This window comes from Halichoerus grypus, chromosome 2 (genome assembly GCF_964656455.1).
Source record: "Halichoerus grypus chromosome 2, mHalGry1.hap1.1, whole genome shotgun sequence".
NCBI classification, from domain to species: domain Eukaryota; kingdom Metazoa; phylum Chordata; class Mammalia; order Carnivora; family Phocidae; genus Halichoerus; species Halichoerus grypus.
In genome coordinates, this window is record NC_135713.1 from 130,903,619 (window position 1) to 130,929,783 (window position 26,165).

The 26,165-nt window shown below is 46.7% G+C and overlaps 1 protein-coding gene and 1 long non-coding RNA gene across 3 annotated transcripts in view; one reads left to right on the top strand and one right to left on the bottom strand.

The window, feature by feature from the left end:
* Window positions 1–26,165, top strand: part of MARCHF3 (membrane associated ring-CH-type finger 3) — a 129,626-nt gene that overhangs the window by 88,392 nt on the left and 15,069 nt on the right. The window contains exons 2-3 of the mRNA XM_036070345.2: window positions 6,317–6,560; window positions 9,366–9,570. Coding sequence (XP_035926238.1) covers window positions 6,373–6,560; window positions 9,366–9,570 — 393 coding nt within the window. The 5' untranslated portion in view covers window positions 6,317–6,372. The remainder of the gene's footprint in view (window positions 1–6,316; window positions 6,561–9,365; window positions 9,571–26,165) is intronic.
* LOC118521659 (uncharacterized) overlaps window positions 1–26,165 on the bottom strand; it is a 94,299-nt gene that overhangs the window by 29,933 nt on the left and 38,201 nt on the right. For both annotated transcript variants that reach the window (XR_013445851.1, XR_004910231.2), the window contains exons 2-3: window positions 14,667–14,755; window positions 7,536–7,677 (exon numbers count right to left, since the gene is read on the bottom strand). This is a non-coding gene — a long non-coding RNA (uncharacterized LOC118521659). The remainder of the gene's footprint in view (window positions 1–7,535; window positions 7,678–14,666; window positions 14,756–26,165) is intronic.

The following is a 26,165-nucleotide window of genomic DNA, read 5'->3' on the forward strand; positions in this document are numbered from 1 at the left end:
CTTACTCTGCTCTGCAAGTATGACAATGCTCACATAAGTGGAGAATAACGAGAAAACAAAAAGACAAGTTTTTGTGTGTATTTTTTTTTTTAATCCATTGGGCCCGCCAGGGTTGCAGTCTGCAGACTCATGAAGCGCCTGACGGACATGTTTATAAAGACCTGGATGGTCACTTTATTTGGAATGACAAACTCTCTGCTCCACATAATGAGGTCAGTGAAGCATCCAGAAAAGAAATGTATAATTTGGTAGCGTGGGTCTGTAAGCACAGCCCTGCCGAGACTATTTAAGTTTAATGAAGCAGCTACTTTGCCGCTACACATTCGAGTGAATAGCCTCCTTGGCGTGTTTTTGAAAACTTAAATGTTGCTGGTAATCATGTCCCAGCAATCTCCTTGGAGAGCCTTTGTGCCCTGTTCTCAGAAGAAATATGCAGCTTTTACATGTTAATGGTTTTGAAATTAGTCATTTGCTCCATTTTCATTGGAAAAGGAAGGTCAGTGTGTGGTTTCCCACCCGCCTTCATTTTCTGTGCACATTCAGGAACCTCCAAGTCAGTTCATCAGGCATGCCGTGCACTGTCTGCTTATAACAGGCCTCAAAAGCCAGGGAAATGTTCTATCGAAGAGCATTCGTATTCTCAGAGATTGTTCTTAGAATTCAGAGGCTGAAAGTCTCCCTGAGAGGGGAAAGTTCCTGGACAGGCCATTATTTTTATTTTACCCCTCGTTTCAATCACCAACCGACGTGTACTGCCCGTTCATTGGTCTCCTTGGGGAGGCCTTGCTCCCTGCGTATACAGCCCCTCTAGGAAAGCTAAGGGACATTTTAGAGATGCTTCCTGAAGCAGATTTGCTCATGTAAAACTAAGGTCAGCCTTCTGAATCTTGGACCAGTGTTAATGATGTGCACCTCTGTGGGAGTGGAAAGACATCTAGCCATTCCCCCAAATTTAGGGTAGTGTCCCGAGTAAGCAAGGGCATGATGGCTAGTGGAAAGGTGCCGTGTCCTCGTGGCTCTGCAGCCCCTAAGAGGGTCTGCAGAACACTCCTCGGGAAATGTAAAGCCAGACTTGAAATGGTCGGACTCTGCACCATCAGAAATTTCAAAGGAATATCCAGTAATTTCTTTAAAAAAAAAAAAAATTTCTTGGAGTGGATGAAAGGATGAATAAATTTGCTTCTCGGCTTTGCTTTGTTGACCAGCCCTGGTTGTGGGCGGGTGACAGAAAACCTTTCTAGAATATATTGAGACCTGAGGAGCCTACTTGTTAAAAATCTCTGGAATTAGGCGCCTGTGTGGCTCAGTCGTTAAGCGTCTGCCTTCGGCTCAGGTCATGATCGGGGGTCCTGGGATCGAGCCCCACATTGGGCTCCCTGCTCAGCGGGAAGCCTGCTTCTCCCTCTCCCACTCCCCCTGCTTGTGTTCCCTCTCTCACTGTGTCTCTCTCTGTCAAATAAATAAAATCTTTAAAAAAAAAAAAATCTCTGGAATTATGAGGGTCAAATTTGGAGGTCCATGCTTGCTGCAGGGTCCCAGCTTGGGACCTGCTCAGTCCGCTTGCTGCCAGGCAGCCTGCCGGACCAGGTCAGTGCGGCTAACACACATACTCTGACGCTCTGATTTTTACTTTTAATCCCCATGGTAATTTGTACATCCCAACAGAGATGCCAGCTTGACAGATCCCTCCCCGAAACAGCCTTGTTGTCCTAAATCTAAGAGATTAAAGTTGACTTGTCACTGAAAATACAGTTCTGATGGAAACAGGCCTGCAAAGGCACTCGGGCGTGGCTTGCACTTTATTTTCTAGTATATCTATCACGTGCTAGATAAGCTAAGATCACGGTGGCTGCTGTAACATATAGACCCAAAGATCTCCAACAGAATAGCAGGTTCTCACCATGTGCCTTCACTAAACGTTTTCACGAACAAGTGAAAACCTGTGTTCAGGGATCTGAACAGACAGGGCTGAGGAGAAAGAGGAGAAGTGGATGAACAGGGAAGAAGGTGCCTCCATGCTACCTGCCAGTGGGATGGAGTGGCACAAGGTCAGAGCTCAAGCGTGATCCAGAAGTACAGCCTGGCAGAAGCTCACCAGCCATGGGGGAAGATGGTTTTCAAAGACAGAAACAAGATGCAGCTCAGCTTACAAAAAGAGCAGGAATGAAGGTTAATGTGGCATTCTCTGCACGTGGCTCAGTCCAGTTCACAAAGCATGTTCACATGTATTATTTGAGGCCTCACCAACACCCTGACCAAGTGGCTCAGGAAGTACTAGTACTTTCATTCCAAATATGCAAGAAATCTCAACCATGGCTGAGAAGCTGAGTGACCCTGGGGTGTGCTGAGCCAAGGTGCAGGCTTGGGGGGCCTGCCTCTGAGAACAGAGCTTTCTCCCCTAACTCTGCAATCCTCAGGGAGGTTCCAGGGGCTGCTGGGGCCAGGGGGCAGCAGAGGTGAACAGAGCCCCCCCAAAATCACCTCCCCAACATCCTCGGATGTGTCCTCATGGTGCCAGCCATGTTCCCATGGAAATCACTTACCAAAGGCAGACTGTGCAGAAACACGGCAACGATTAGCTGCAGCCTGGTTGAGTCTTTGCTTTGGTAAAACCTGTACTCTGTCCTTTAAAGGGGTCACAGTTTAACAGACAGGCCTTTTGTATCTTAACAATGGTCTCATCAGGCTTTCTTTCATTGAGCCTCTCCCTCCTCTTTTACTGTCTCCCTCTCGTCCACCTAGCGCCATGCCTTGCGCTGTGCACAGCCGGACTTGGCCAGTGCCAAATCATGTTTTGTTTGCAGCCTCAGAAAGCAATTAGACAAGGAGTCAAGCCTGGCCAACAAAGGACCTGTCCTACCAGTGCAATCTGATGTTTGAGTTTACAGAGACACGCCCCTCCTCCCCACCGGCATTTGTGTTTTTGTCCCGAGAAATCCCGAGAGCCGAATTCTTGGGTGAACTGGGAAGACACTCGCCCACAAGAGCAGCAGTGTTGATAAGAAAGCGGTCGAATGGTGCTTGAAATTTTGCAGGAAGATCCGTGGAAGCCCAGTTAGGCTGCAAAGCGACAGCTCAGCTCTTTCTAGCATCCACAGCAACAGCCCGCTGTTTTCCCAGGTGGCTCTGAAGGAGACAGGGAAATGCAGCAGGCCATTTGTTACTGCCCCAGGTGCAACATATGCATGCCAATTGGCGCATGCGGCCTGCAGAGGCCCACTCCTGCCCCAGGCCTAGTGCAGGCCTCCAGGCTTCCTTTTGACCGAGACTGGGGAGAACGGTGCTCTCATCTGTCCTCCTCCACCTGAGGACATGAAGAGATCCACTCTTGCGGGGTGGGAACCAACTCAGCCCTTCCCACCATGACCTCAGGTGCCTATGCTCTGCAGTATCCTTTCCACCCCATTTGCAATTCAAGACATGGTCTTTCAGAAGCATGGGAACTCATCATGGGCATGCCAGGCTTGGTATCTCAAGATGCATGGTAGTTAGCGAATACACGGGTGTGTTCTTCAGTGAGTGCCAGACCGGAGTGACCCGTCAGGCAGGTCCCAAGTGGGGTTCAGGGCTCTGAAGAGATGGCCCAAGAGGAGGAGGCAAGGTAGAGGAGCCCTCTGTCCCTTTATGCTCAACTCTGTGCCCGGCACCCACTGTGAAGGGAATAAACTGATCAGATGACCTGTGATATCTCTTTTGCCTTTGAGAAGAGAAATGAAATGAAGTCTAGCAACCAGAAGTGAAATTACAGATATAAAATAAGTTTAAAGGGGACTCTACTTCTAGAATTGTTTTAAGGGCATTTTATTGTAGATTTGGGTCATATATTTAGAACTGCTTCCTTTGATGAGAACTTAATCTGGGTTGTAAGTGAATGAACTTGGGGACATCGTGTGCCTGAGTGATGTCCCTTCACTAGGGTAGCCTCACTCCTCACAGCCCTGATCTCCTCTTCTCCCTCTGAGCATCCTTTCTCCGCCTCCTTCCCGTTCCATCAAGCACTGGGAGGGAGCATTTGGTGCTGTGAGTTGAAGTTATGCAAAACCCGAAAATAGACTCTCAGAGTGCATCCAGACATAATGATTCTATGCCGCAAGAAGGTCACTGTGTCTGCTTTTCCTGCCAACACACCCCTGGCTCTTAATCTATGGCTGCCTTGTGAAGCAAGAGAGCTGTGCCAGGAAGTTACACTTGGTGACTGGGAGGCATTATGAGAATTTAAAATCATGTCAATGGGGTTTTATAAGAGCAGGCCAGGGGAGGGGGATTAGACAGTTTTAGAAGTCGGATCTTGAACATCCTTTTGTTCTGTGGCCTGAGAGCTACCTTAACTCACTTATTTAAAAAAAAAAAAAAAAATCTGGCCTCTACTACAAATCAACTCCACCCTATCAACCCTGCCAAAAATTAGAAAGACATCCACCCCGAAAGTTTACTGTGGTTATCCGAGTGGTGGGATTATGACTGAATTGTGTTGTTTTCCTTGTACTTTTCTGTACTTTCTCTAACATACATTTCTGGCTTTGGCAATGTAAAAAGAAAGAAAGAAAGGCAACAAATCCTATTTAAAAAGCAAAACTAAACTAGCTAATTATGCAGTTGTACCTTTGTCTGCTTACTGCCTGGTGGTTGAGAAGCCCACCAGAGTGGTGCCAATGACAGAGCAGAGGCGGCTCTAGCCTGTGTCTCCACATCAGGCCACCGACCAGGGCTGCTGTCCGTAACCGCCTCCCCATGGCCAGGCTCCAAAGGTGTCCCGGCAGAGAGCAGACCACAAACGCGGAGAAGATTGGTGGCAGCCAAGGACAGGAATGGGAACATGCTAGAGTGAGGCCAGCCAGACACCGCGGCAGCAAGGAGGGGATTCCCTTCCCGTCCAACTGTCTCCGATGGTCAGGCCTCCCTGACATGCGCGTGTTGGGAGGGAGGGCGTCAGTTCAAGTTCATCTGCAAACACTGTGTTCTCATTCTAAGAATGTCCAGTTGATGCACATTGTTCTGGAAGTCGGGGAGATCCTGTTTGCCAGACCCGGAGGAGTCAAGTACTGTTGACTCCCAATAATAACTGGGAGAAAGAGCTAGAAGAAAACAATCCTTTGAGGAATTCCAAAAATCCTCCTGGGGTTGTGGGATGGATTTACTTTAATTTGGGGCCTTTAGCATCCAGTCTGCTTATTGATGTGAATTCAGCCCATCAGCCAGTCCTGTGTCTCCCTACAGAGCCCAGGCCGTCTTGGGCTCCGTGGAGCTTGAGGTGAGCAGGCTGGGCAGAAACAACTCTATTTCTAAAAGTGAGATGCAACTCCTATGAGTTTCTATAAAGACCTCTATTTTTCATGCATCACCAACAGACTTACTACTGGATGCAGTGGGTCCACACACCAGTGGGTCTGAATGCTTTGAATCTGAGGTCCAGTTCAAGCCCACACCACCCCAATCGGGGACAGAATTCCTTGCAGGCTCTGTGACAGGCTGTATGTCAGGGAATGGATTATTTTTAACAGGGTGTGGAGGTCTCGTCCATCCTCATTTCTTGCATTCTCCTGTGTGATCCTCTATGATGATGCAGTATTCCACTAACAAAGACTCAATTCTAATGTTTTGATTGTGATGTCCATTAAGAAAAAATGTAACAAGCTCATCCAACTAATCACTTCCCATGAATAACCATTTAAGACAAGGCCAAAATAGGTTAAGTTTTTAAAGGAAGTTAATTGTCAAGATATATTAAGTAGATAATTGTATTATGGGACGCAGATATGGCAGCAGTCAGAAAGGTGGACATTAATTGATTCATTCTGGCCAATATTGTCCTAGAAGCTGCTACTTGGCCAGAGTCTTTTTTTTCCCCTCTTTCTCTCTGTTTTTAATCTTAGCATCTCAGAATGAAGCTGAATGGAGAATAAATTGCTTACAAGAAAAAAGAGTTGCGAATGGTTTTAATAATGATTCTAGTAACTTTGAGAGAGTGTCAACAAAGACTTATTGCTTCTCTGGCAACAGAGCAGGAGAACTGCTTATCTCCTCTTCAGATCGGGCTCCAGAGCCATCGCGCCCTCCCCTCTCCAAGAGCAGGGCTCCGAAATGTTTATGTACACCGACATGCTCGCTACCTGGCTCATAAGCACGTCCGCTGTTTCCCGCGGGCTCTGTGTGCACGCGCGCGTGTGTGCATGACATGGTAACCAGATAATGTGCCACGTCTAGGCTCCCCTTGTTATTTATATTAAATAATGACACAATGAGGTGGGTGGCCTGTAATTCCCCCGTTTTCTGTTAACCACCCTGCCCAAGTAAACTGTTTTCTGATCTCTCCTAGATGGAAATCCTGTATGAATGTGGAAGCCATTAGCCGAGTAATTGCTGTCTGTTACCATGACAACCAGCCGCTGCAGTCACCTGCCCGAAGTGTTGCCAGACTGCACCAGCTCGGCTGCGCCCGTGGTGAAGACCGTGGAGGACTGTGGCAGCCTAGTGACTGGGCAGCCGCAGTATGTCATGCAAGTTTCGGCCAAGGACGGGCAGCTGCTGTCAACGGTGGTGCGGACTCTCGCCACCCAGAGGTAGTACCGCTATTAAAATAATTGAATCTGTAATTGATCCGGAAGACTCTCGGTCAGATGGAAACTGCCAGAGGGAACGTAATTAGCGCTCAGGTCTTTTGTGTCAGGTGAGCCGAGGTGCTACCCGAGTTCTCTCATCCTCGCCATTTCTATAGCGATGGGGCATAAAGCTAAAACTCCCGTTGTTGAGTTTTCCACTTCAGGTCACACGTGCAGAGAGAGCCAGGCAGGGAAAGATCCCACAAGACACAGGGTGTCTTTCCTTGCATTTGTTATGTGGACATTGCTATGGTAATTACACTCTTGTTGCCAGGCGCTAACAAAGGTGGTCCTTTGTGAGCATGGGAGGAAGGAGGCACCTGATTTCAGGTGACAGAGCCAGAAGTGATTGGACTTGTGGGCACAACTTCTGAAGGGACATTCCTGGTGCTTGTGCCAATCAGCACTGCCTGATGGGAGATCGTCTGGGGCTTCATCCCGGGTGAGTCTCTTCTCTGGCACGTCCCCACTTGGGGGCCTCTTTTGTGGCCCCCTCCTTTGTGCCCCATGGGCCCCCCAACTCCTGATCCTTCCCAACACACCCTGCCCTACAATTGTTCAAACTGCGACAGTTTGTCTCCCCAAAATGAGGAACCAAAGCAAGGCCAAAGGCTCCGACCAGCCCAGAGATGGCTCGTCCAGGCTGGCTCTTTGTCCCTGGAGGTCTCTCTTGCGCTGTTGCTGTCCAATGGCAGATTGAGAGCCACGGGCTGCCCGGCCAATACATGCTCTTTGGCTTCTCCAGCTTTCTGTCAGGATAGGTAGGGACAACTCTGATCAATTAATGTACAATGCCTATCAACACTGGACCTGTCCTCTGATACCAGCACCACTTCTGACCCAGAAGCTTTAGACCAGTCACTCGCACACTGACTGCTTACCTTGGTCTGAGCAACTCAACCAAACCCTGCGGGAGAGATCCAGGCCCACACGCACCTGCAGCAGGACTGTTGGCAGCACCACAACATTTTCTGTCGCCCCAGCCTGGACATGGTGGCCACCAGACATGGACTCACACCCTCGTGCATCTTGTGAACGCTGCCCACGCATCTTCTGCTGCCGATCAGTGCAGCTCTCGCTAAGGGATCGAGTAGAAAAAAGTCAATATGTATTTTCCCACCTCTCGAAAAGCTTCTAACAATTGGTTAGGACTCAGAATACGACACGGCGATGAGCATCATTGCTCATCTGTGAACTGAGACAGGTCACTGTGCGTGCACCCGTCACCCTGGCAGCCCTTCACACACCTTGTTTAATCAGGAAGAACAGGCTACAGAGCTAAGATGACTTAGACCTGTGAGCCGGGGCGTGTGTGTGTGTGTGCGTGTACACGTGCTCACACGCACATGCATCGGGTTTTCACATGTTTACGTGGTCATGTAAACCAGATGATTTTCGACTTTCACATGCATTTGGCTCAGTGGGAATGAAGGAGCCAGGAATAATCAGAGAAAAAAAGTCAACTCCTTCAACTTTCTTCTCCCAGCCCTGAGTGGGTCCCCCTTCTGGGCAAGTAGGAAGGAAGTCTTTTCCTCTTTTAATCCCCCTTTAGCCTTCACTCATTCCCAGGATCATCCCAGAAAGGCCCTTGGGAAACAGCAGTGCTTCCATGCCAGGTAGAGGGGCTGTCCCCAGGTGGGCACATACAGTGATAACATAGTTTAAAACTGAGTGCCCAATAAAGGACAATATGAGAAGCGATACACGATAATGTCGATCAGAAAGGAGTGGTCCTTTCCCGAGACACAGGATGCACGGGGAGCTGAGGCCATCTTAGTCTGAGCCCTTCCTTGTCCACTAACTTCCCTGATGAGCGCTACGTCATTTGACTTTCCCTGACCTGAGTTTTCCTGTAAGTGAAAATAGTCACCATTAACGACACATTTACTACATGCTGGTCCTTATTCTAAGCTTCGGATTTGGACCATCTTTTCTCATCCTTATGTCACCTTTGAGGAAGGCACCATTCTTTGCCCCTGTTTTAGAGAGGACAAAACTAAAGTACAGAGGGATGACGTTACTTGAACCAAGTTAGCCAAATGGGAGGCAGCAGACCTGGGGTTCAGAGCCTGCCTCATCAACTACTACGCCGTGTGCCTCACGGAACGTGCAGGGCTGGCTTTTCTTTCCAGATTAATGGCAGAGCTCTGGACTGAGGCTGCCTCCCTAGGACATAGTCATTACTTGCATTCGGCATAGTATCCTTAGCGTCCTCGGGAAGTTCACAGGATCACCTGCCCCTCAGCTCGGTACTCTGGCTCAGACAACACTTCTGTGTTATGGCTCGAGAGTTGGCTGCCAGTTAACTTGCCTCCCCTTAGTGTCCCACCCTAATGAAAGGAGAAATGAAAAGAACCTCTGAGTATTTGAAAGTGTCCTGGTTTGGTTCAAAAGGCACAATTTGCCTAGAAACTGCAGGTGATGTCATTTCAAAACAATTTCCGTTTTTAATGGTGAGGAATCGTTCTTATTTCTTGATTGGTAGTTTGCCTGAACAACATCCATGTCCAAGACAACAATAACATGCTGCTCACTTTCACCCACTTTCGGCCCTGGGCCACCCCTCCTTCTTTATATTGTCAAAAGGAGGTGCCTGAGGACCCCGGCCCGCCCCGCCCTCCACTACCGTGTACACGGAGTGTCCATCCAGGGTGTTAAAGCAGGTGTCTGCCTGAGGAAGGTCTGAAGGACACAGAGCCAGAGGACCATCCTCGTGGTGACGGTTTCGGGCCTGGTGACCAGCAGATGCCCCTCCTTCTCTTGCAGCCCCTTCAATGACCGGCCAATGTGCAGGATCTGCCACGAGGGCAGCAGCCAAGAGGACTTGCTCTCCCCCTGCGAATGCACGGGGACCTTGGGGACAATTCATCGGAGCTGCCTGGAGCACTGGCTGTCGTCCTCAAACACCAGCTACTGTGAACTCTGCCACTTCAGGTTTGCAGTCGAGCGCAAACCCAGGCCGTTAGTGGAGGTCAGTCACTGGGGCACGTCCTGAAAACTTAGCTCTAATGAGCACATGATGTCTGCTTTTATGCCCGGATCACAAACCTGGTGCAGCTCAGTGAAGCACAGCAATAGCAGTGTGCGTGTGAGTGAGTGTGCGTGAGTGTGTGTGGGTGCATGAGTGTGCGTGTGTGTATGTGAGAGACACAGAAACAGTTCACACGCTCGCTCCGAAGCCAGCAGTAGAAAGGTGATCTCCATGAGGAGACAGGAGAGTGGGGAAGTTGACAGAGCTGCTTCCCCTTTTTCCATCCCTACGAAATGGAACAAAGAGATCCAACACTCTCTCTTTGCACACCATCTGCCCAATTTGAAGCAACAGGTAAGTGGGCATTTGGGTTGCGTAGCCTGAGAGGTCTCTATGAAAAAATAGAGGTGCACAGGATAATGGATGCTGACTTACTCTTCTGGGGTCTGAGTAAGTTCCATGACCTTAGGTAAGTAATTTTACCTCTTGAAATTACTATGAAGCTTAAATGAGGTAAGATTTCTAAAGCACTTAGAATACCAAGTACATATTCAAGTGTTTGAATTAAAAAAAAAAAAAAATCTCTCTTAGGAAATTATACACAAGCTTTTTTCAGCTAATAACCTAGCATTGGAATCTCTTTTCTTTAAAATGCAGGCATTTCAACCCAGCCATTAAAATGGCAGGACACTCTTTCATATTTTAGGAGCCACACATTTCTCCTTTAGACCAAAGGTCTAGTCCTGTATTAGCTAGAAGCAGCCGAAAATATCATTAGACTATTTTGCCCTCTCTCCTACCCTCAATTTCTACTAGTCAATTAAAAATTGGATGTTAGCAACAATAAATATTCTAATATATTATGAGCCAGAGCTAACCTTTGAAAGAGACCGAGACCAAGATTATGGGCCTCTAATCCAGACCCACTGATAACCTCCCCCTTCTTTCAGCAGCTGACCCAGCAGAACTTTGGCATTAAACTAAAGCTAGAAATCAAGACGCCCTTCTTGGACACTTTAAAACAGGACGTTAGCACCTTGGCACTTACGGCTCTAGAGAGCTCTGCATATACCTGCTCTCCTGTTTGACCTTGAAAATTTAATCAGGACCTGTAAACTGGGGCCTGTTTTAGCTATGACATACTTGCCAAATGGCACGAGATTTATTTGACTTGCCTCAGTACACCTTCTGCTTTAAGACTCTGGATCGAGTGACCTCTTAATTTAGCAGTCTTGCTGCTTGACGTCCACTATCAGAAATTCCTATTTTAATCTGGCCCCACGCCACATTCCCTGGGATTTACATTTCAGAACTTCTCTGCAGAGGTGGGGGCTGGGGGCAGGGTGAGTATAATTAAACAATAAACAAGGGAGGCGAAGATTTCTCAAGCCCAAAGGCAAAAGTGAAAAAGAAGCCTATTTCTCCTCTCCAGAAATTTCTGGAACCTCCCCAAGTTGATATTGCACCTTCTCCAGGGAAGCTAGCTTCCCAGAGTAAAAACAAAACAAAACAAAAAAACAAAAACACAACTCTGCTTTAAAAGGGCTACAATCCAGTGGTCTCTACTGGTATCTCCCCAGTAAAGAAGACTCTTATTTTTGCTTGGTAAAAATCCCAGTGTGTGTGTGTGCGTGCGCGCGCACATGTGTGTGCTCACATGCACATGTCGGTTTTGTCCAACTAACTCGCCTGTGTCGAATCATCCAGTGAACCCCTTCCATCGTGGAGAGGAAAACATACACCCACACACAGAGGTTCAAAGTCGCCTATGCTTGGCCACAGACTCTGGGATCTTAGGCAGCCAACATTACACAAGGAATTGAGGCAAATGACCTTGAGAATGTGTGAGGTGCTCTGTAAGATTTAGGGCCTCGCCTACAAAAACTTCACCCAAACGGTCACCGGTGGTGAAATTTTCATTGCACAAATGGAATGTGACATTTTTCAGAGTTAATGATGATTGAACAAGTTGAAAGTGAAAGGCAAACCTTCTCAAGCCGGGGGAGGCTGGCCATTTGATCATCCCATGGCGAAATGAACTTGCTGTTTGACCACAAGCAATAAAAAGAAGTTGTCTTTGGTTTCTCAGCTGGAGGACAAATGAGAACCAGGTGCAGGCAGATTTTTCAACAAATGACATTACTAATTGACTTTTCTACTCTTACCAAAAGGCAGGTTTATTCACACTGAGCTTTGCTTCATATTTTTATCTCGAGATAACCAAGCATTTTTTGGAAAATCAGCAAAACCCGCCTATTTGGGTTAAGCATTGGGAGTATTGCTACTTTATTTCTCATTTGTACTCTTTCAGTTGCTTTAATCATTACTGTATCTACCAGTTGGATCTGCCTTCTCATTAAAATTCTATAACTTTGAATTTCAAAATCAATATGACAATAATAGCTTCTTGTTTGCCAGAGGAAGTGGTTGAAAAAGTCATTTATAAATGTTATTTATCAGCACCCAGATGTTAACATTGGTCAGAATCACTGCCACACCTCAAATTCCCTCTGTTCAGGAAACCCCCAGTCCTTCATCCAACATAGCCCTAATCCTCCTGATCACCACCGTTGGGAAGACACTGCCCTGTTCCTTCCTTTCTTGCACTCTCTGCGGCCAGCAGCTGGGTGTTCATTTTTCATAGATCAGAAACCCAGAGTTTCTGTCTACAAGTTTCTACTCATAATGGCCCAATCAGTGGACCAGTTTGTATTAGCACCTCCAACATGGACACCACGTCCTCACTTAACCAATGCCCATCTGTGAGACATAGCTCAGTTTCTCAGAGCTGCAACAGGGGGAGAGTGAGCTAGGGGCTCTCCATGATATCCTTAGTCTCTATAAATACTTGCAAAAAATACGTTCCACACTTAAAATGAGGACATTCTCAATATGTGATTTATACCTCAATAATATGATTTTGTGTGTGCCTGTCTACGAACCTACCTGCCTCCATGGGCACACTAAATCATTTAGTGTCCTCTGGTAAATTAATTGGCAATTTTATATCCTAAATTTTTTTTTTTTTTTTTTTTTTTGCTGCTCAGTAAGCCAGTGTAACAAGGGCTAGTTTCAACCCAAGAGAGCTACTTTGTGATCATCGGTTTATTCAGATGTGGGTGAATTTCCTCTAGTCCAGCTTATGTAAATCTCTTAAGGTCTGTGTCAGTCAGGCAAAGCTTGACAGAGAAGTATTCACACCGTATGTAGCAAAAAGGAAGAGCGGATACAACACACATACATCTCACACCTCCACGGACAGCACTTCTCTCCTCTGAAGCCGATGTCTTTTTCATTGATGATGGAAAATTTACCCAGTAGCAATTTGTCAGATAAATTATCCCCAAGAATAATGACCTGGTAGAACGCAGTAAATAGACATCCACTAACCATAAAAGGATTCGCTGAATGACCAGCCTGGGTGGTTTTATGGGCTCCTTCCTGCTCATTTTCAGTTTTCCTCATCTCTCTCTGTAAATTGAACTCTGATACCATTCTTTTATAACAAAGGGAAAAACACAGAAAACCAATAAAAGTAGCATGATGCGTTCCCCAAAATGTGTGCCTTGACTCCCGCCTACCGCGGTGATTGCATATCTGATGGAGCAGTTTGCCAAGGAAACGCATCTTATTATGTGCAAACATCGTGCTTGCAACATGAGTTTCCACTGATGGGAGTATCTGGCACTGGGCTTTCCTAAGACATGTATCAGTAACACCCACCCTGGCCCGGGAGACTTATGAAGTAATAGATCAGCTCAGCACCATCCTGATTAAAATGAAATAGCCAGGAAATGGTGCAAAACTGGGGGGAGATCTTCCTAAGATCTGCTCTTCCTCTGATCGGGGAGACATGGTGATTTTTCACAGAGGGAGTGATTAGGTTTCCACATTCCTAGTTCCTTTACACAGACCCAGCTGATTGATAAGAATGGTAGGAACAATTTAAAAGCTGTTCCCTGTGACTCAGAGGTTTAGCTAAACTGAAACTGAGAATGTTTTCACACATATCAGTTACTCAGAATAATGGGATGTAAAGCGAGAGAGAGGAGGATTAAGGTTTTTTTTTCCCTAGACTTTTTATTTATGATACATATATATATATATATATATTTTAAGTCACTAGAGGAAAATGTTTCTAAAGTGTGCCCTGGATTCAGTGTAATCTCCAGCTACACAGCAGGAAGCCGAGCTGAACTGCTGTGGGGAAACCACTTTGTACCTTGGCATTTGCTATTTAATAGATTTAAGACTTCCCTCAAACCCTCTTAATAAGTATGTATCAGGCTTAGGTAGCGACATTGCTTGACTCTTATTATAGTGGGTTTGGTTTGGTTTTGATTTTTCATATATCCATTTAAGTAAAAACATGGTTTTTTGGTTTCGGAGCAGGCAAATTCCTCTCAGCAAACCCCTGTAGCATCAGGGTATTGACATAAAGGGATTCAAGGAGCTTCCCAGGCGTGCGTACCACGTATTCCGTTCCTCGAAGGCAGGCAGGCAAGCTCCCCCACTTCACGCCAACTCATGAGCGCAGCCTAGTAAGGAAGGGAGCGGGACCATGATCCCAGCATGGGATAGGCAATCCAGAAGCACCTGCTCATTAAGTCAGTGCATGAATGGACATCCTCCCTTCCCCCAGCTGCAAACTGTATATCGTACTTTGGGCCTGTGGCTATAAATCTAAGAAGTCGACACCATGGCCTTACGGTTCAAGCCAGACACGGCTAGACGAGGTCTTCCAGGAGACACACCAGTGACCCAGCTTTGAGCCACACAGCACAAAGGAGTACTTATTAAGTACTCACTCGCCGGTCCTCCGTCAGGTTTGGCAGAAAGGCAGGGGATTGCAGCCCTGTGGGCACACCAAGCAGTGAGGAGAAAACACACACTCCAGGACTCCGTAGGAAACCTCTGGCCCGAGTTAGAAAAGTGTGGTTGGGAGTAGCGCAGATGGGGCCGAATCGGAAAGATTCGGGCCCAGCTAGCCTCTGCCAAGCTTTTAGGAGGAATCCAGGCACTATACAAACAGGGCACCGTAGTTCTGGGTAGAAAAGCTCATATTGAACATTCGGTAGATGAAGACACAGGTTTACCACGGTTCCGTGAGGCCAGACTCCCTCGGCGAGAAAGAAGTAAGAAAGTCTCATGCGCTGCTCTCGGCTTCTCCCTCCTATTCCGGGTCCTGTTCCGGAGGGACGAAATGGAAAAGGTCACCCCCTGGCGTCTGTAGAGTAGGGTGGGAGGGCTTTGGCTGAAACCACCAGGAGCTCCCACTTCTCCCTCTCACACCCAGGCTGACTGCCACCACCTGAGCTCAGGGCCGGTGAGCACAGGTTCCTCTCGCTCTGCCCCCAGGCTCCCTGGTCCCTCCCAACCGGAGGCAGCCCTCTGACCCGCTCCAGGCGAGGCTACAGCCTCACAAAGCAGAGGAAGGACTTGCAGCATGAAAGACAAAGAGAGGGGAGTGTGTTGAGGAAGCTTGCACGTCTAAGTTGTGGATAGCACAGCCTCCGGCTGAGTGAAATCCTTGCCGGTGACTTTGCCAAGCAGGGCTTAACATGCCAACTCTGGCCACTGGCTTGTAACTGTAGTATATCCCACATTGGGCTGGCCGCCCACGGCCTGCAGTGAGAGCTTGGACGAGTCACTTCTCTTTATGCGTTAGCTCCTCACCAGCCAAGTAAAGCAGAGCTCGCAAACTGGCTTGCTCACTCATGCACACAGGTGTGCTTTTTGCTTCAACACTTTTTTAAATTTTTTTTAAATTTTTAAAGATTTTATCCAATTTTATTAGAGAGAGAGAAAGAGAGAGCATGGGGGGGTGCAGAGGAGAAGCAGACTCCTCGCTCAGCAGGGAGCCCGACGTGGGACTCGATCCCAGGACCCTGGGATCATGACCTGAGCTGAAGGCAGACGCTTAACCGACTGAGCCACCCAGGCGCCCCCACACTTTTTTTTTCTCCAAAGGAATTTGAATGCCTGTAGGTAGGATAAGCACTCCCAGTTCATCCAGACCTTGCCTCTTGCTTCCATCCACCCAGCGCTCTTCACCTTCTTGCATTACCTGCCTGCCATTTACATTTGAGATTGCAAAATTGGGTGATTTCTCCCACCTGTCAGAGTTTTCTGATACTACAAGCATTTTTTTTTCCTCCCAGCATCTTTCTTTCAGGGTAGTATAGTCTGGACCTATGCATCTCCCTCCTATTGTTCCCACATGGTAAGTGAGCTGAGATGCCTGGTTCAGAATCACAAGGCAGATGAAACACGAAGAGACGGTGCATCAGCATGGACGGGGTCAGAACAACAGCAGTTCCGGTACCTTGCACTTCCAGCCCCCCCTTTAGTGTTGCCCAGACACTTCCTTAACCTCTGGTAAGGCCTCTGGACAGGCCGCCAGCCTGCACCTGGGCTAGCCGCACCATCTTTGCAGCCAGCCGGCGAGATGACATCCCTGCTGCCCTAAGTCCTGAGATCCTCCACCCGTAGTTGTTCTGTCTTGAATTTTCGTCTTGGTTCTGGTGGCTAATTTGGCAGTTGCTCCGTTACTTAAAGCTTAGTTACAAAGAAGGTGTTTTAAGGTGTCTATTAAATTCACAGCTTGCTTCATTAAAAATCACTTCATTAAAAAAGCAAGCCAACCGAAGTGTTCCCGTGGCCGTGCCAGATGGAAGGGAGCTCACTGCTTGTTGCCTGTGCTTTCAGCCCATCCACTGCTGGTACAGGATTAATTTGGAGGGAAAATCCAGTTCCATGCATAAAAAGAATTACATGACCAGATTCTATTATTTTAAATTGTACTGAACTTGGGTTGAAATACAAATTAGAATCCATGTTCGGAAGAGGACCTTTGGCAGTCTAGCAGGGCTCCCTTCCACTGGCTCGCTGAGGATGCAAAGACACAAAACGCCAAGAGTTGCTTCACCCAACTTTTTAAATTTCATTCTGTATTTTAAAAAATACAAAGGAGGGGGCGCCTGGGTGGCTTAGCCAGTTAAGTGTCCGACTCTTGATTTAGGCTCAGGTCATGATCTCAGGGTCGTGGGATCGAGCCCCGCATCGGGCTCTGTGCTCAACGTAGTCTGCTTTTCCGCTGTCCCTCAGCTCCTCCCCTCCCCCCACGCTTGCTCTCTCTCAAAAACAATAAAATAAATTAAAAATACAAAGGAGGATGAAGAATAATGTCTCAAACAGGTGCATCTCCACCACCTAGAATTAACAAACCTTAGCATCTTGTGAGCGACAGACCTTTCCAAGGAACAATGTCTTTGTGGAGACAGACAGAAAACGGCTGTAGTCTTCACTAATTCACCTACAGATGTTCTCTCATACAGGAGAAAACTGAGCCGGGTTTTCCTTAAGCCCATCTGGGCCAAGAATAAGAGGCAGTAAACAAAATGAGACCAATAATCCTGCAAGATTCCGGACCCTTTTAGCTAACTCCCAGTGTAAGAACAAATAGGACAGCGAGCATGGCCACCGAGAGGTCCACTTCTTTGAAAGGCAGGCAATTAGAAGCTATTATGTGGGAGTTAGGGGTGGCGATAGTGGAGGTGAAACTGTCCCTGGGCAACTGGCAAGAGAGCTTTGTAAAGCGGAGTCTGAGAGAGGAGCGTTGCTGTGTCACCGAATGACTAAATCTGGAAATCGTCTTTCCCTAAGTCCTGCCACGGGAACTGCCCTGTGCAGGTACAACGTTTCAGGTTGAAAAGAAGGGAGACATTGATTACAGATTTCAGATGCAGCGTTACAGACTCTGCATACGGCCCCCCACTGGGGGCTTCCGCCACCCTTCCCCTTGCCTCTTCAGTTTTGTGTCAATAGCCGGCACTTTTAACTCCAGAGAAAGAATACACATTATTAAACAAATAATGGTGTGAAATATTGCAAGCAGTACATGATTATAGTTAAACGCTGCCTAATGAACAGTTGTATTCGAATGAGCAAAGCCGAGAAGTGTCTTCACTTAGGCAGTGGGAAATCAGTGGCTGTTCAGTCGCAGAGTGATTCGCTATATGCCTGTTTACGGGAGAAACTTCGTTTTCCAGAAGAGGCACAGATCTTGACGTGACACCCAAATCCAGGGGCAAATGCTTAATTTCACTTTGCGTCCACCTATTTGTAGCCTCAAGATTTCACATCCCAAAGGGTTTTTCTTCTTAAGTTGTTTACCCATTTCCTAGGCAAAAGAGAACTTATATGAGCATGCTGTAGTGCTCATATAACCATCTGATTCCCATGCCTCCATCCTCATATGGATACTATCCCATTTTGTAGGTAAAGAAGCTGAGACTTTGAGATGGTAAGTCACTCTTCAGAGATCTCAAGTACTTTCAGCCACAGGGCTAGTAGGTGGAGAAGGCAGAAGAACCCAGGTCTCCATGACCCCCTTAGTCCTTGATGTTCCCAACCATACCTGGCTTCTTCCATCCTGGCTCGAAAGTACTTCTTTTCTTTTTCTTTTTCTTTTGTTAAGATTTTATTTATTTATTTGACAGAGAGGGAGGGAGAGAGAACACGCACAAGCAGGGGGAGAGGCAGGCAGAAGGAGAGGGAGAAGCAGACTACCCACGGAGCAGGGAGCCTGATGTGGGACTCGATCCCAGGATCATGACCTGAGCCAAAGGCAGACGCTTAACTGACTGAGCCACCCAGGCGCCCCAGAAGTACTTCTTTTCACTTGTTCGTTGACATGGACGCACACAAGCACTCACTGAGCCAAGGGCTTCTCCACCCATAGCCAGCCTTCCTAAGAGACTAGATGTACCGATGATTAAAGCCCTGATCTCCTCTTAACACTGAATTCGCCTGTTAAACCTAAAGCTGCTAGTAAGGGGGTGGGAGAATGAATGGGCAGAGCACAGGATTTTTAAGGCAGTGAACCTACTCTGAACAATGGTGGATACATGTCATTTTGCATTTGTGCAAGCCCATAAAATTACAATATTAAGAGCGAACCCTAACATAAACTCTGGACCCTGGCCACTAATGACGTGTCAGTAGAGGTGCATCGACTATAACAAATGCACCACTCTGGTGGGGATGTTGAGAATGGGGGAGTCTCTGCAGCTGTGCGGGTAGGGGGCATATGGGAACTCAATTTTGCTATGAACCTAAAATTGCTCTTAAAAATTAAGTCTGTCTGGGGCACCTGGGTGGCTCCGTCTGTCAAGCATCTGCCTTCAGCTCTGGTCTTGATCCCAGGGTCCTGGGATCGAGCCCTGTGTCGGGCTCCCTGCTCAGTAGGGAGTCTGCTTCTCCTTCTCCCTCTTCTTTTGCCCCTCCTCCCCCAGCTCATGTTCGCTCTCTCTCGCACTCACTCTCTCTCTCAAATAAATAGTCTAAAAAATTAAAGATAAAGTGTTGAAAGAAACCACACAGACCTGAGCTGGGTCGGATTGAGAGTGGGATAGTGGACTGGCATTGCTTCTCTGTGCCCCTTCCCGCCCCACCCCCACCCCAAGTCCAAGGTAGCCCAAGCTCTTGGTTACGGCAACCTGGTAGGAGCTGAAGAGATCGTTCATTTCCAAGGACGTTACACACCCTTTCTTTGTTTCTTCTCATCTAGTTACTCCTTCTCCACATTTGAGTCTTCATTTTACTGAGTCATTTGGTCCCCAATTTCTTCCAAGATTTCCCCTCAGGGAGAGATATCATTAGAAAGCCCCATGAACGCAATAGTGTTAAGAGCCTTTTCCCTCCTTTCATGAACGGCTGTGAAGGCTAATCACTCATAATGTGGCTGTCCGCATTTGTGACGTAAACTTCTTTAAGGACTGTCCTCTAGATCTTTCAGGTTGGTAAAACTGGTTTTGCAACGCATGAAGGAAAACACTGGCTTTTCTCTTGAATTACTGGCATAACTGCCTCATTTCTTTGCTTCCCTTGCTTCCCTTTCGTGACAGGTGCAGCAGATTTGGGGAAAGATAAGAAAGACCCTGTCGGTTCTGGTGCCTTGGCTTCTCCCTCCTTCATCTTTCACTAACTGTGTCTTTCTGTCCCTCATCAACTGCCTGCCTGCATGCTCTCAGACAGGACCCTGTGATATCATCTGATGAAATTTCTTTGCAATCCATTATTACAGAGTTAGAGGGATAGATTTACACCGCAACGGACGTGCGAGAGGGAAGTTAGATTGTATGTGTATAATGTGAGGGAGAGAGAAAACTCATCTGAAGCTTCTAGTTCACTGAAAAATGGGTTTAATTCTTAGGTACACCACTTAGGAAAATGTATAAAAATCTGCTTGTGAAGATTGAGTTCAGATTAAAAGAAGAAAAGGAAATATTTTCTACTCATTACTTGACCATTACTTCACCTCCAGCAATGCTATTAGAAACAGGAGGTTGGAATAGACAGTGAGATTCAAAATCTTCTGGGGTGCGGAGGGAAAATGGCTAATACAGCATATATGAAATGCTGGCAAGTGGCTGCAGCAGGAACATTGTAAAATAGGATTTATAGGATGGGGCGCCTGGGTGGCTCAGTCGTTAAGCGTCTGCCTTCGGCTCGGGTCATGGTCCCAGGGTCCTGGGATCGAGCCCCGCATCGGGCTCCCTGCTCAGCGGGAAGCCTGCTTCTCCCTCTCCCACCCCTGCTGCTTGTGTTCCTTCTCTCTGTGTCTCTCTCTGTCAAATAAATAAATAAAATCTTTAAAAAAAATAGGATTTATAGGCATTTAAGGACTTTTATCTGGGAAGAATTAGTAAAAGCAGAAATTGGGAGATGAAGGGAAAATATCCACCGTCCTAGAAAACAATGCCTCCACTCCTATTTTCCTATATCCAAAGGCTTGATCTTTGCATGAAAAGTGGGAGATTCCGGGAGAAAAGGCATGAGAGACGGGAGGAATAAAATCGCTCTAATGTTTTTCTGAACACCAACCTATCTGCTTAAAGTCTCCGACTCTAATGTTGAAACCCAGAAGTCATCCATACACCAAAATATACCCACTTTCAGCTCTTTGGGAGACATACCTGCAGATACATACCTGAGAAATAACCCAGTTAGATGAAGATGTGGCCAGGCAAAAGGAACACCAATCAAAATTCACGCTGGGTGGAAGGGTTCTTTAGCGGAATCTACAAGACACTTCGAAGTGTTTTTACCAACGGGCTTTTCCAGTCTCAGATTTGTTAAGCGGCTTTATTGAGATTTAATTCATGTATCATACAGTTCCCCCACTTAAAGTGTACGGTTTGGTGACACCTAGCGCATTCACAGAGGTGTGTGATCATCACCACCATCTCCTGTAGGACATTTTCATCACTGAAAAAAGAAATCTCCTACTTCAGCCTTCATTCCCTGGTCCTCCCCCCGCTGCTACCTCCAGCCCTGGGCAACCACTAATCTGTTTTATATCTCTATGGATTTGCCTATAAATGGAACCGTACAATACGTGGTCCTTTGTGATCGGCTTGCTTCACTTAGTGTAACGTTTGCAAGGTCTAGTCTCAGATTTTGCAGAAAACGTATCTTAATCTTCCTGGCTATTATTTTATGTATTCTTGATCCCTTCCCAATACCCTCCTTAATATACAACTCCTACTAGTTATCATGGACTGAGTGCTTGCCCTGTGCCCCTGTTCTGGACACTCGACATTCTATTTGTGTCTCCATTTTAGAAAGGAGGACACTGGTACAGAGATGTCAGGGGCTCTTTTTCCTCTTCAAGTGTTGCCCCTTCCCTATCACAGTTTATGAGCTGAAACCCTTTTCATTTTTTTTCTATTTTATTGTATGGAAATCATATGCACATTGATTTTTTTTATATTGTCTGAATGCTTTCCATCTTTGCTCAGTGTGAGTCCTTTTCTTCCTTTAAGCCCATTAATTTAATTTGGTTGCTTTCGTGGCTCTGCTGTCCAGCAGCCATACAATTAATTTTTTAAATATCACATTTTGTGCCCTAGGTTAATTTTTTTTAAAACCAGCATCTAAGGAGAAATTAAGGATTCTCGGACACAGTCAAATCCTACTACTGCCCCCATTCTTAAATTTTTCAAAGCTCAGAAAGGTGACCTGAACCAAGCAGTGTCTCAAGACAATTTAAGGAAATACTCTAGAAGAGTGTTTATTCCCCTCAGATCTGTTTGAGAAGCTGATAAAAGCTTGAACTCTCTCCCCTGAAAGGCGCAGACATCTGGTGTTCAAATACAGTCTCCAAGGGCTCTCAGGTTTTCCAGAGCTCTGCACCTTAGTCAAGGACCCCTGATCTGGAAAGACAGTTATGTAAACGGCGAGGGAACATGTTAAGTTTTCCAAAAGTGTCTCCTGCCCCCTTACAATGTTTTGCACATGAGAAGTAAGGGAAATTTCTCAACACTTTGCGGCAAATTCCCTCTTCCCTGAGGAGGCCGCATTATAATTCTGCGGGTGCCACAGTCGTGCATATAGTTTGCTAGTCTTGAAGGGAGAGCTAGTGATTTAGTTACGCACGTATACGGGACTGGGCTAGTTATTAACTCAGCTTCTTCCATGCTTGGCTTGGTTCTGCATGGGGACCTACTGGGGGCACATGTCTCTGGATCACTCAAGCTAAAAATGTCCATGTGTCTCCCAGCTGGACTGGAGCTTTCCCACAGACAGCACCTGTGTTCATCCAGCCGGACTCCTGCTTGCCCTGTTATAAATGCCAGTCCTTGATGTCGTGACCCATGTCATTTGAACTGCCCCTTAAGAATGTCTTCCCTGAAGACAGCTCTGTGAGCCTTGTAGCAAAATGGTCCCTAAACAGTGACCCTAATCAAGAGAAGCAATGCCATCAAATACCACCACGGCATAGTTCTGCCTAGCATTCTGATACTCAGGGCCCTGTACCCAACGAAGGGTGTCCCAAAAGTCCAGGGGAGCAATAAAGACAGGTGGTTGAGTTGGCCTGGACAGAAAGACGGAGACTCTCTAATCTAGATGTGAGGAGGCTTGGGAAGGACACGTCCGAAATCTTGAAAATCATGAACGGCTTCGACAGTGAGCCCATGGAGTGGGTAGCACCATCCAAATGGCTTACAGGCTAGGGGGCTACCATTGAAATTTGAGGACAGGGAGATTTAAAAATAAAAAGGTATCAGCAAATACTGCAGCACAGGGACTTAGGCCACTGCCTGAAGTGGAGCCTTGAGAGATTCCAGATCCAGTCATTGCTAGGAGGTACCTCATGTCAGCAAGGTCAGCTGGGCCATCTTGTCTATTTGGGATCCTTTTTGGCAGTAGGTGGCCCTGGTGAGACTGTCTCTTCTGTCCTCCATCCTGCACGTGCTCCATGTTTCATTGCAACCCTTCCCCCACACTCTGCTCGAGGAGGAGGGAGGGGTGGGAGGGGGGTGCCCACACTCATATCGTTACTCTACCTCTGAGGGACACCGGTTTTTAAATATCCCATTTTGAGGACCTGGCTGTGAATTTGATTTCTCTCTATATATATTCCTTTAAACATCCCCAATGATCAAAACAGAGATTTATTATCCTTATTCCTATTATTCATCAGAATCTCCTCTTTGGTCCAGGGTTCCAATTGGGGCTCTTACTTGGTACACTGTCCTGGCACCTTTTGCCCCGTGATCCTGGCCTTCTGCTGGAAGTAATTATTCAAAGCTTCAGAAACCTGGGGTCCAACAGCAGGCCAGCGAGGGGGTGTCAGGTGCCAGCCGGGGGCCCCATAAGAGCCAAATGAAGCAGGGCTCAGGGACCTGGGGCTGCTGGTGGCATCCTGTTGATAACAAACTACACAGTATGATGCCATTACCTCCCAGAGCAAATCATTTCTATTTTTGGCACGATGCATGCCAATTATCAATTTCTTCTGGAAATTTCTGTTTCCTTGCCCTCTAGCCTCCCTTCTTCATCTCCTCTTCTTATGTCTCTGGCTTTCCACTGATCACATATGCCACATAATTCTGCAGCATCCTTCCATATTTTGGATAAGCAATCTCCATTTGGCTGTGATCATGTCTGCACGGTGATGATCTAAAATAATTAGAGCAAAATGATTCCCATTTTGCTTATATCTGAGGTTGTGATAATGTATAAAATTATTTTGCCATCTAGTCCTGCTGTGCCGCCAATCTTATCTTTGGAAAACTTCAAACCGTTGGTGTGGGTGTGCGTCGCATTTGTTTAAATAATGCCACCGCCAAATTATAATGTCTCCGACACAAATATGGTATTTATGGAGCATTATAGCCCATTAATTGGCTTACTGGCCTAAATCCTCCAGGGACCATCACAAATCTCCAGGGTGCCCTTGAACGTAGGCTTCAGCCAAATCACAGCTGTGAATGCCAGCACCACTGGTAAGTATGTGTCTGTGGCAGAAATTGCTGTACTGTATTTGACCAGCAGAGTCAGGCGAGTGGTCTTATGTATGTATGTATGTATCTTAGTTAAACTCATCTTGTTTCTGTTCCAAGTGATCCTCCAGTCAGAAGGATTCATATTCTTCCTTGGCTCATATTTATCAAGCACAGATTAAGTATTTTAGGAAATGGGAATATAACTGTGAACAGGCCAGAATGTTCTTAATGTTGTATCTTAATAGAGCTTGCCTGCTAGGGAGACAGACATGGGATAAATAAGTCAATAAATGAAAAGGTTATTTCTGATAGTGATAAAACTTATAAAGGAAGAACCAAGTTGTCGTAAAGAATAACTTGGTGAGATAAGGTGTGGTGGTTTGTGAAGGCTTCTCGGAAGAGGTGACCTTGGAGCAGAGAAGTGACCCAAAAAGGAGCCAGACGTGGGAAAAAGTGTACCAGGGAGAAGGACCAACCCCCACAGAGGCCCTCAGGCAGGAACCAGCTCAGCATTTCCCAAATCAGGAAGAAACACCAAGAAGGTGCATGGCTTGAGAGGTCAAAGGAGCCAGATTCCAGGTGCCTAAACTTTTGCCTCACGGACCCACTGGTGCTCTGTTGAAGCCTGTGGATCCCTTCAGAATCATGGAATGCATGGATGGCCCATTTGGAATGCAACGATAACCCATTACACTCTAATACAGCTATCAAAGTATTGAAAACACCAAAGTTGTGATGTAAAATCTAAGTGCTTCTTTAACACATTTTGTGGCAGATCTGATAACCAACTCTGAGGTAGCAATATGTCACGATATCTGCCACAATGTAACGGGATGTGAAATATCTGTGATTTTCATTGATTACAAAGCCACAGGTACTGCTCATACCAGTAAGATTTTCGCCATAACTCAATGAGATGCTAGATTTCAATTAGAGGTTGTGAAAATCCCCATCCCCAAATCACAGATCCCACGAATCCTACCCTTGGACCCCAAACAACCTGGGCCGCATCACGCAGGGCTCGTGGGCCACGGCGAGGTGTTAGACTCTGTGCCGTGGGGAGCCACCAGGGAATTTGAAGCGAGAGAAGTAGGGTAGTCTTGCTGCTTTAGAGAAACTGGATTCGAGGATACCAGGAACAGGAGGGTGAGGAGGCAATTGCAGGTGAGAGGCGAGGCTGGCTTGGAAGCGTAGTGGCCCTGGAGAGAGAGACGTGAACATGTTCAAGATGTATTCCAGAAGAACCAACAGGACGCATGGCTCGCTTGCCTGTGGGGCATGGGGATGAGGAGAGGCACAATTAGGATGGGGTGGAGGGTATTGACAGGAGCCAGCAGGTGCTGTGGGACAACATGGGTGGGAGCTGGGTGATGCCGGTGAACCCAGGGCCCCGTGGTGGACCTGGTCGAGTTTGACACATTGCTGCACAGACGGAGAGACGTCTAGGAAGCAGTGAATGCCCAGCCTGGGCTCAGAAGAGCTCTGGGCTGAAAGATGAGGCACACGCTTTCTAGTTGAACCTGATGTCTTGAACAAAAGTGGGAACTTGAGGCAGAGAGAGAGGGTCCTTCACCACTCCCCTCAAAGCCATACCATCCTCAGTCCTGTGAGGGAGACTCCTGTTTTTTTTACTCCCCCAAAGAGGTGAAAAAACTTGATGAGCATTTGGGGGAGCTAACGGGGGGCCACTGGAAGCAGCCTCTCTGCTCTCATTTTAGCCCCTGCATGGTGCTACTTCCCCAACCTTACCCACTGTGGGAGCAAACAGAAATTAGGATCAAGATTTCATGGAGTTATACATGAAACTAATATAATACAGTAGAACACTCTATGTCCGTTACACTTCAATTAAAAAAATTTTTTTTAAGGAAAAAAAATTTTGTAGGATTCTATGTAGTGCAAAAGCAAGCTGAGGGAAAGAGTTGAAAGAACAGTAGGCTGGAGATCTCAAACCCTGGCTCCTCTACCACATAACCTTGAACAAATAGCTTAACCTCACTGGGGCTTAAGATCCTAATTCAAAATGGGAATAATAACACCACCTGCTGTTATGAAATGCCGTGAAAATATCTGGCATATAACAGGCACTCAGTGCATATTTTTGGTTGAAACTGAGTTGTATAATTTTTAAATGGACATGTGACAATATCCCTTTCTCGTGTAGTTCAACGTAGTTTTCAGGTAGAAAAAAACAGATTGGAATTGTGACAAAAACAGTACAAAGGACCTTGAATGATTTACTGGATTTCTCATGCTGTTTCATGACCTGTGGAAAAACAGATGGCATTCCACAATTATTTA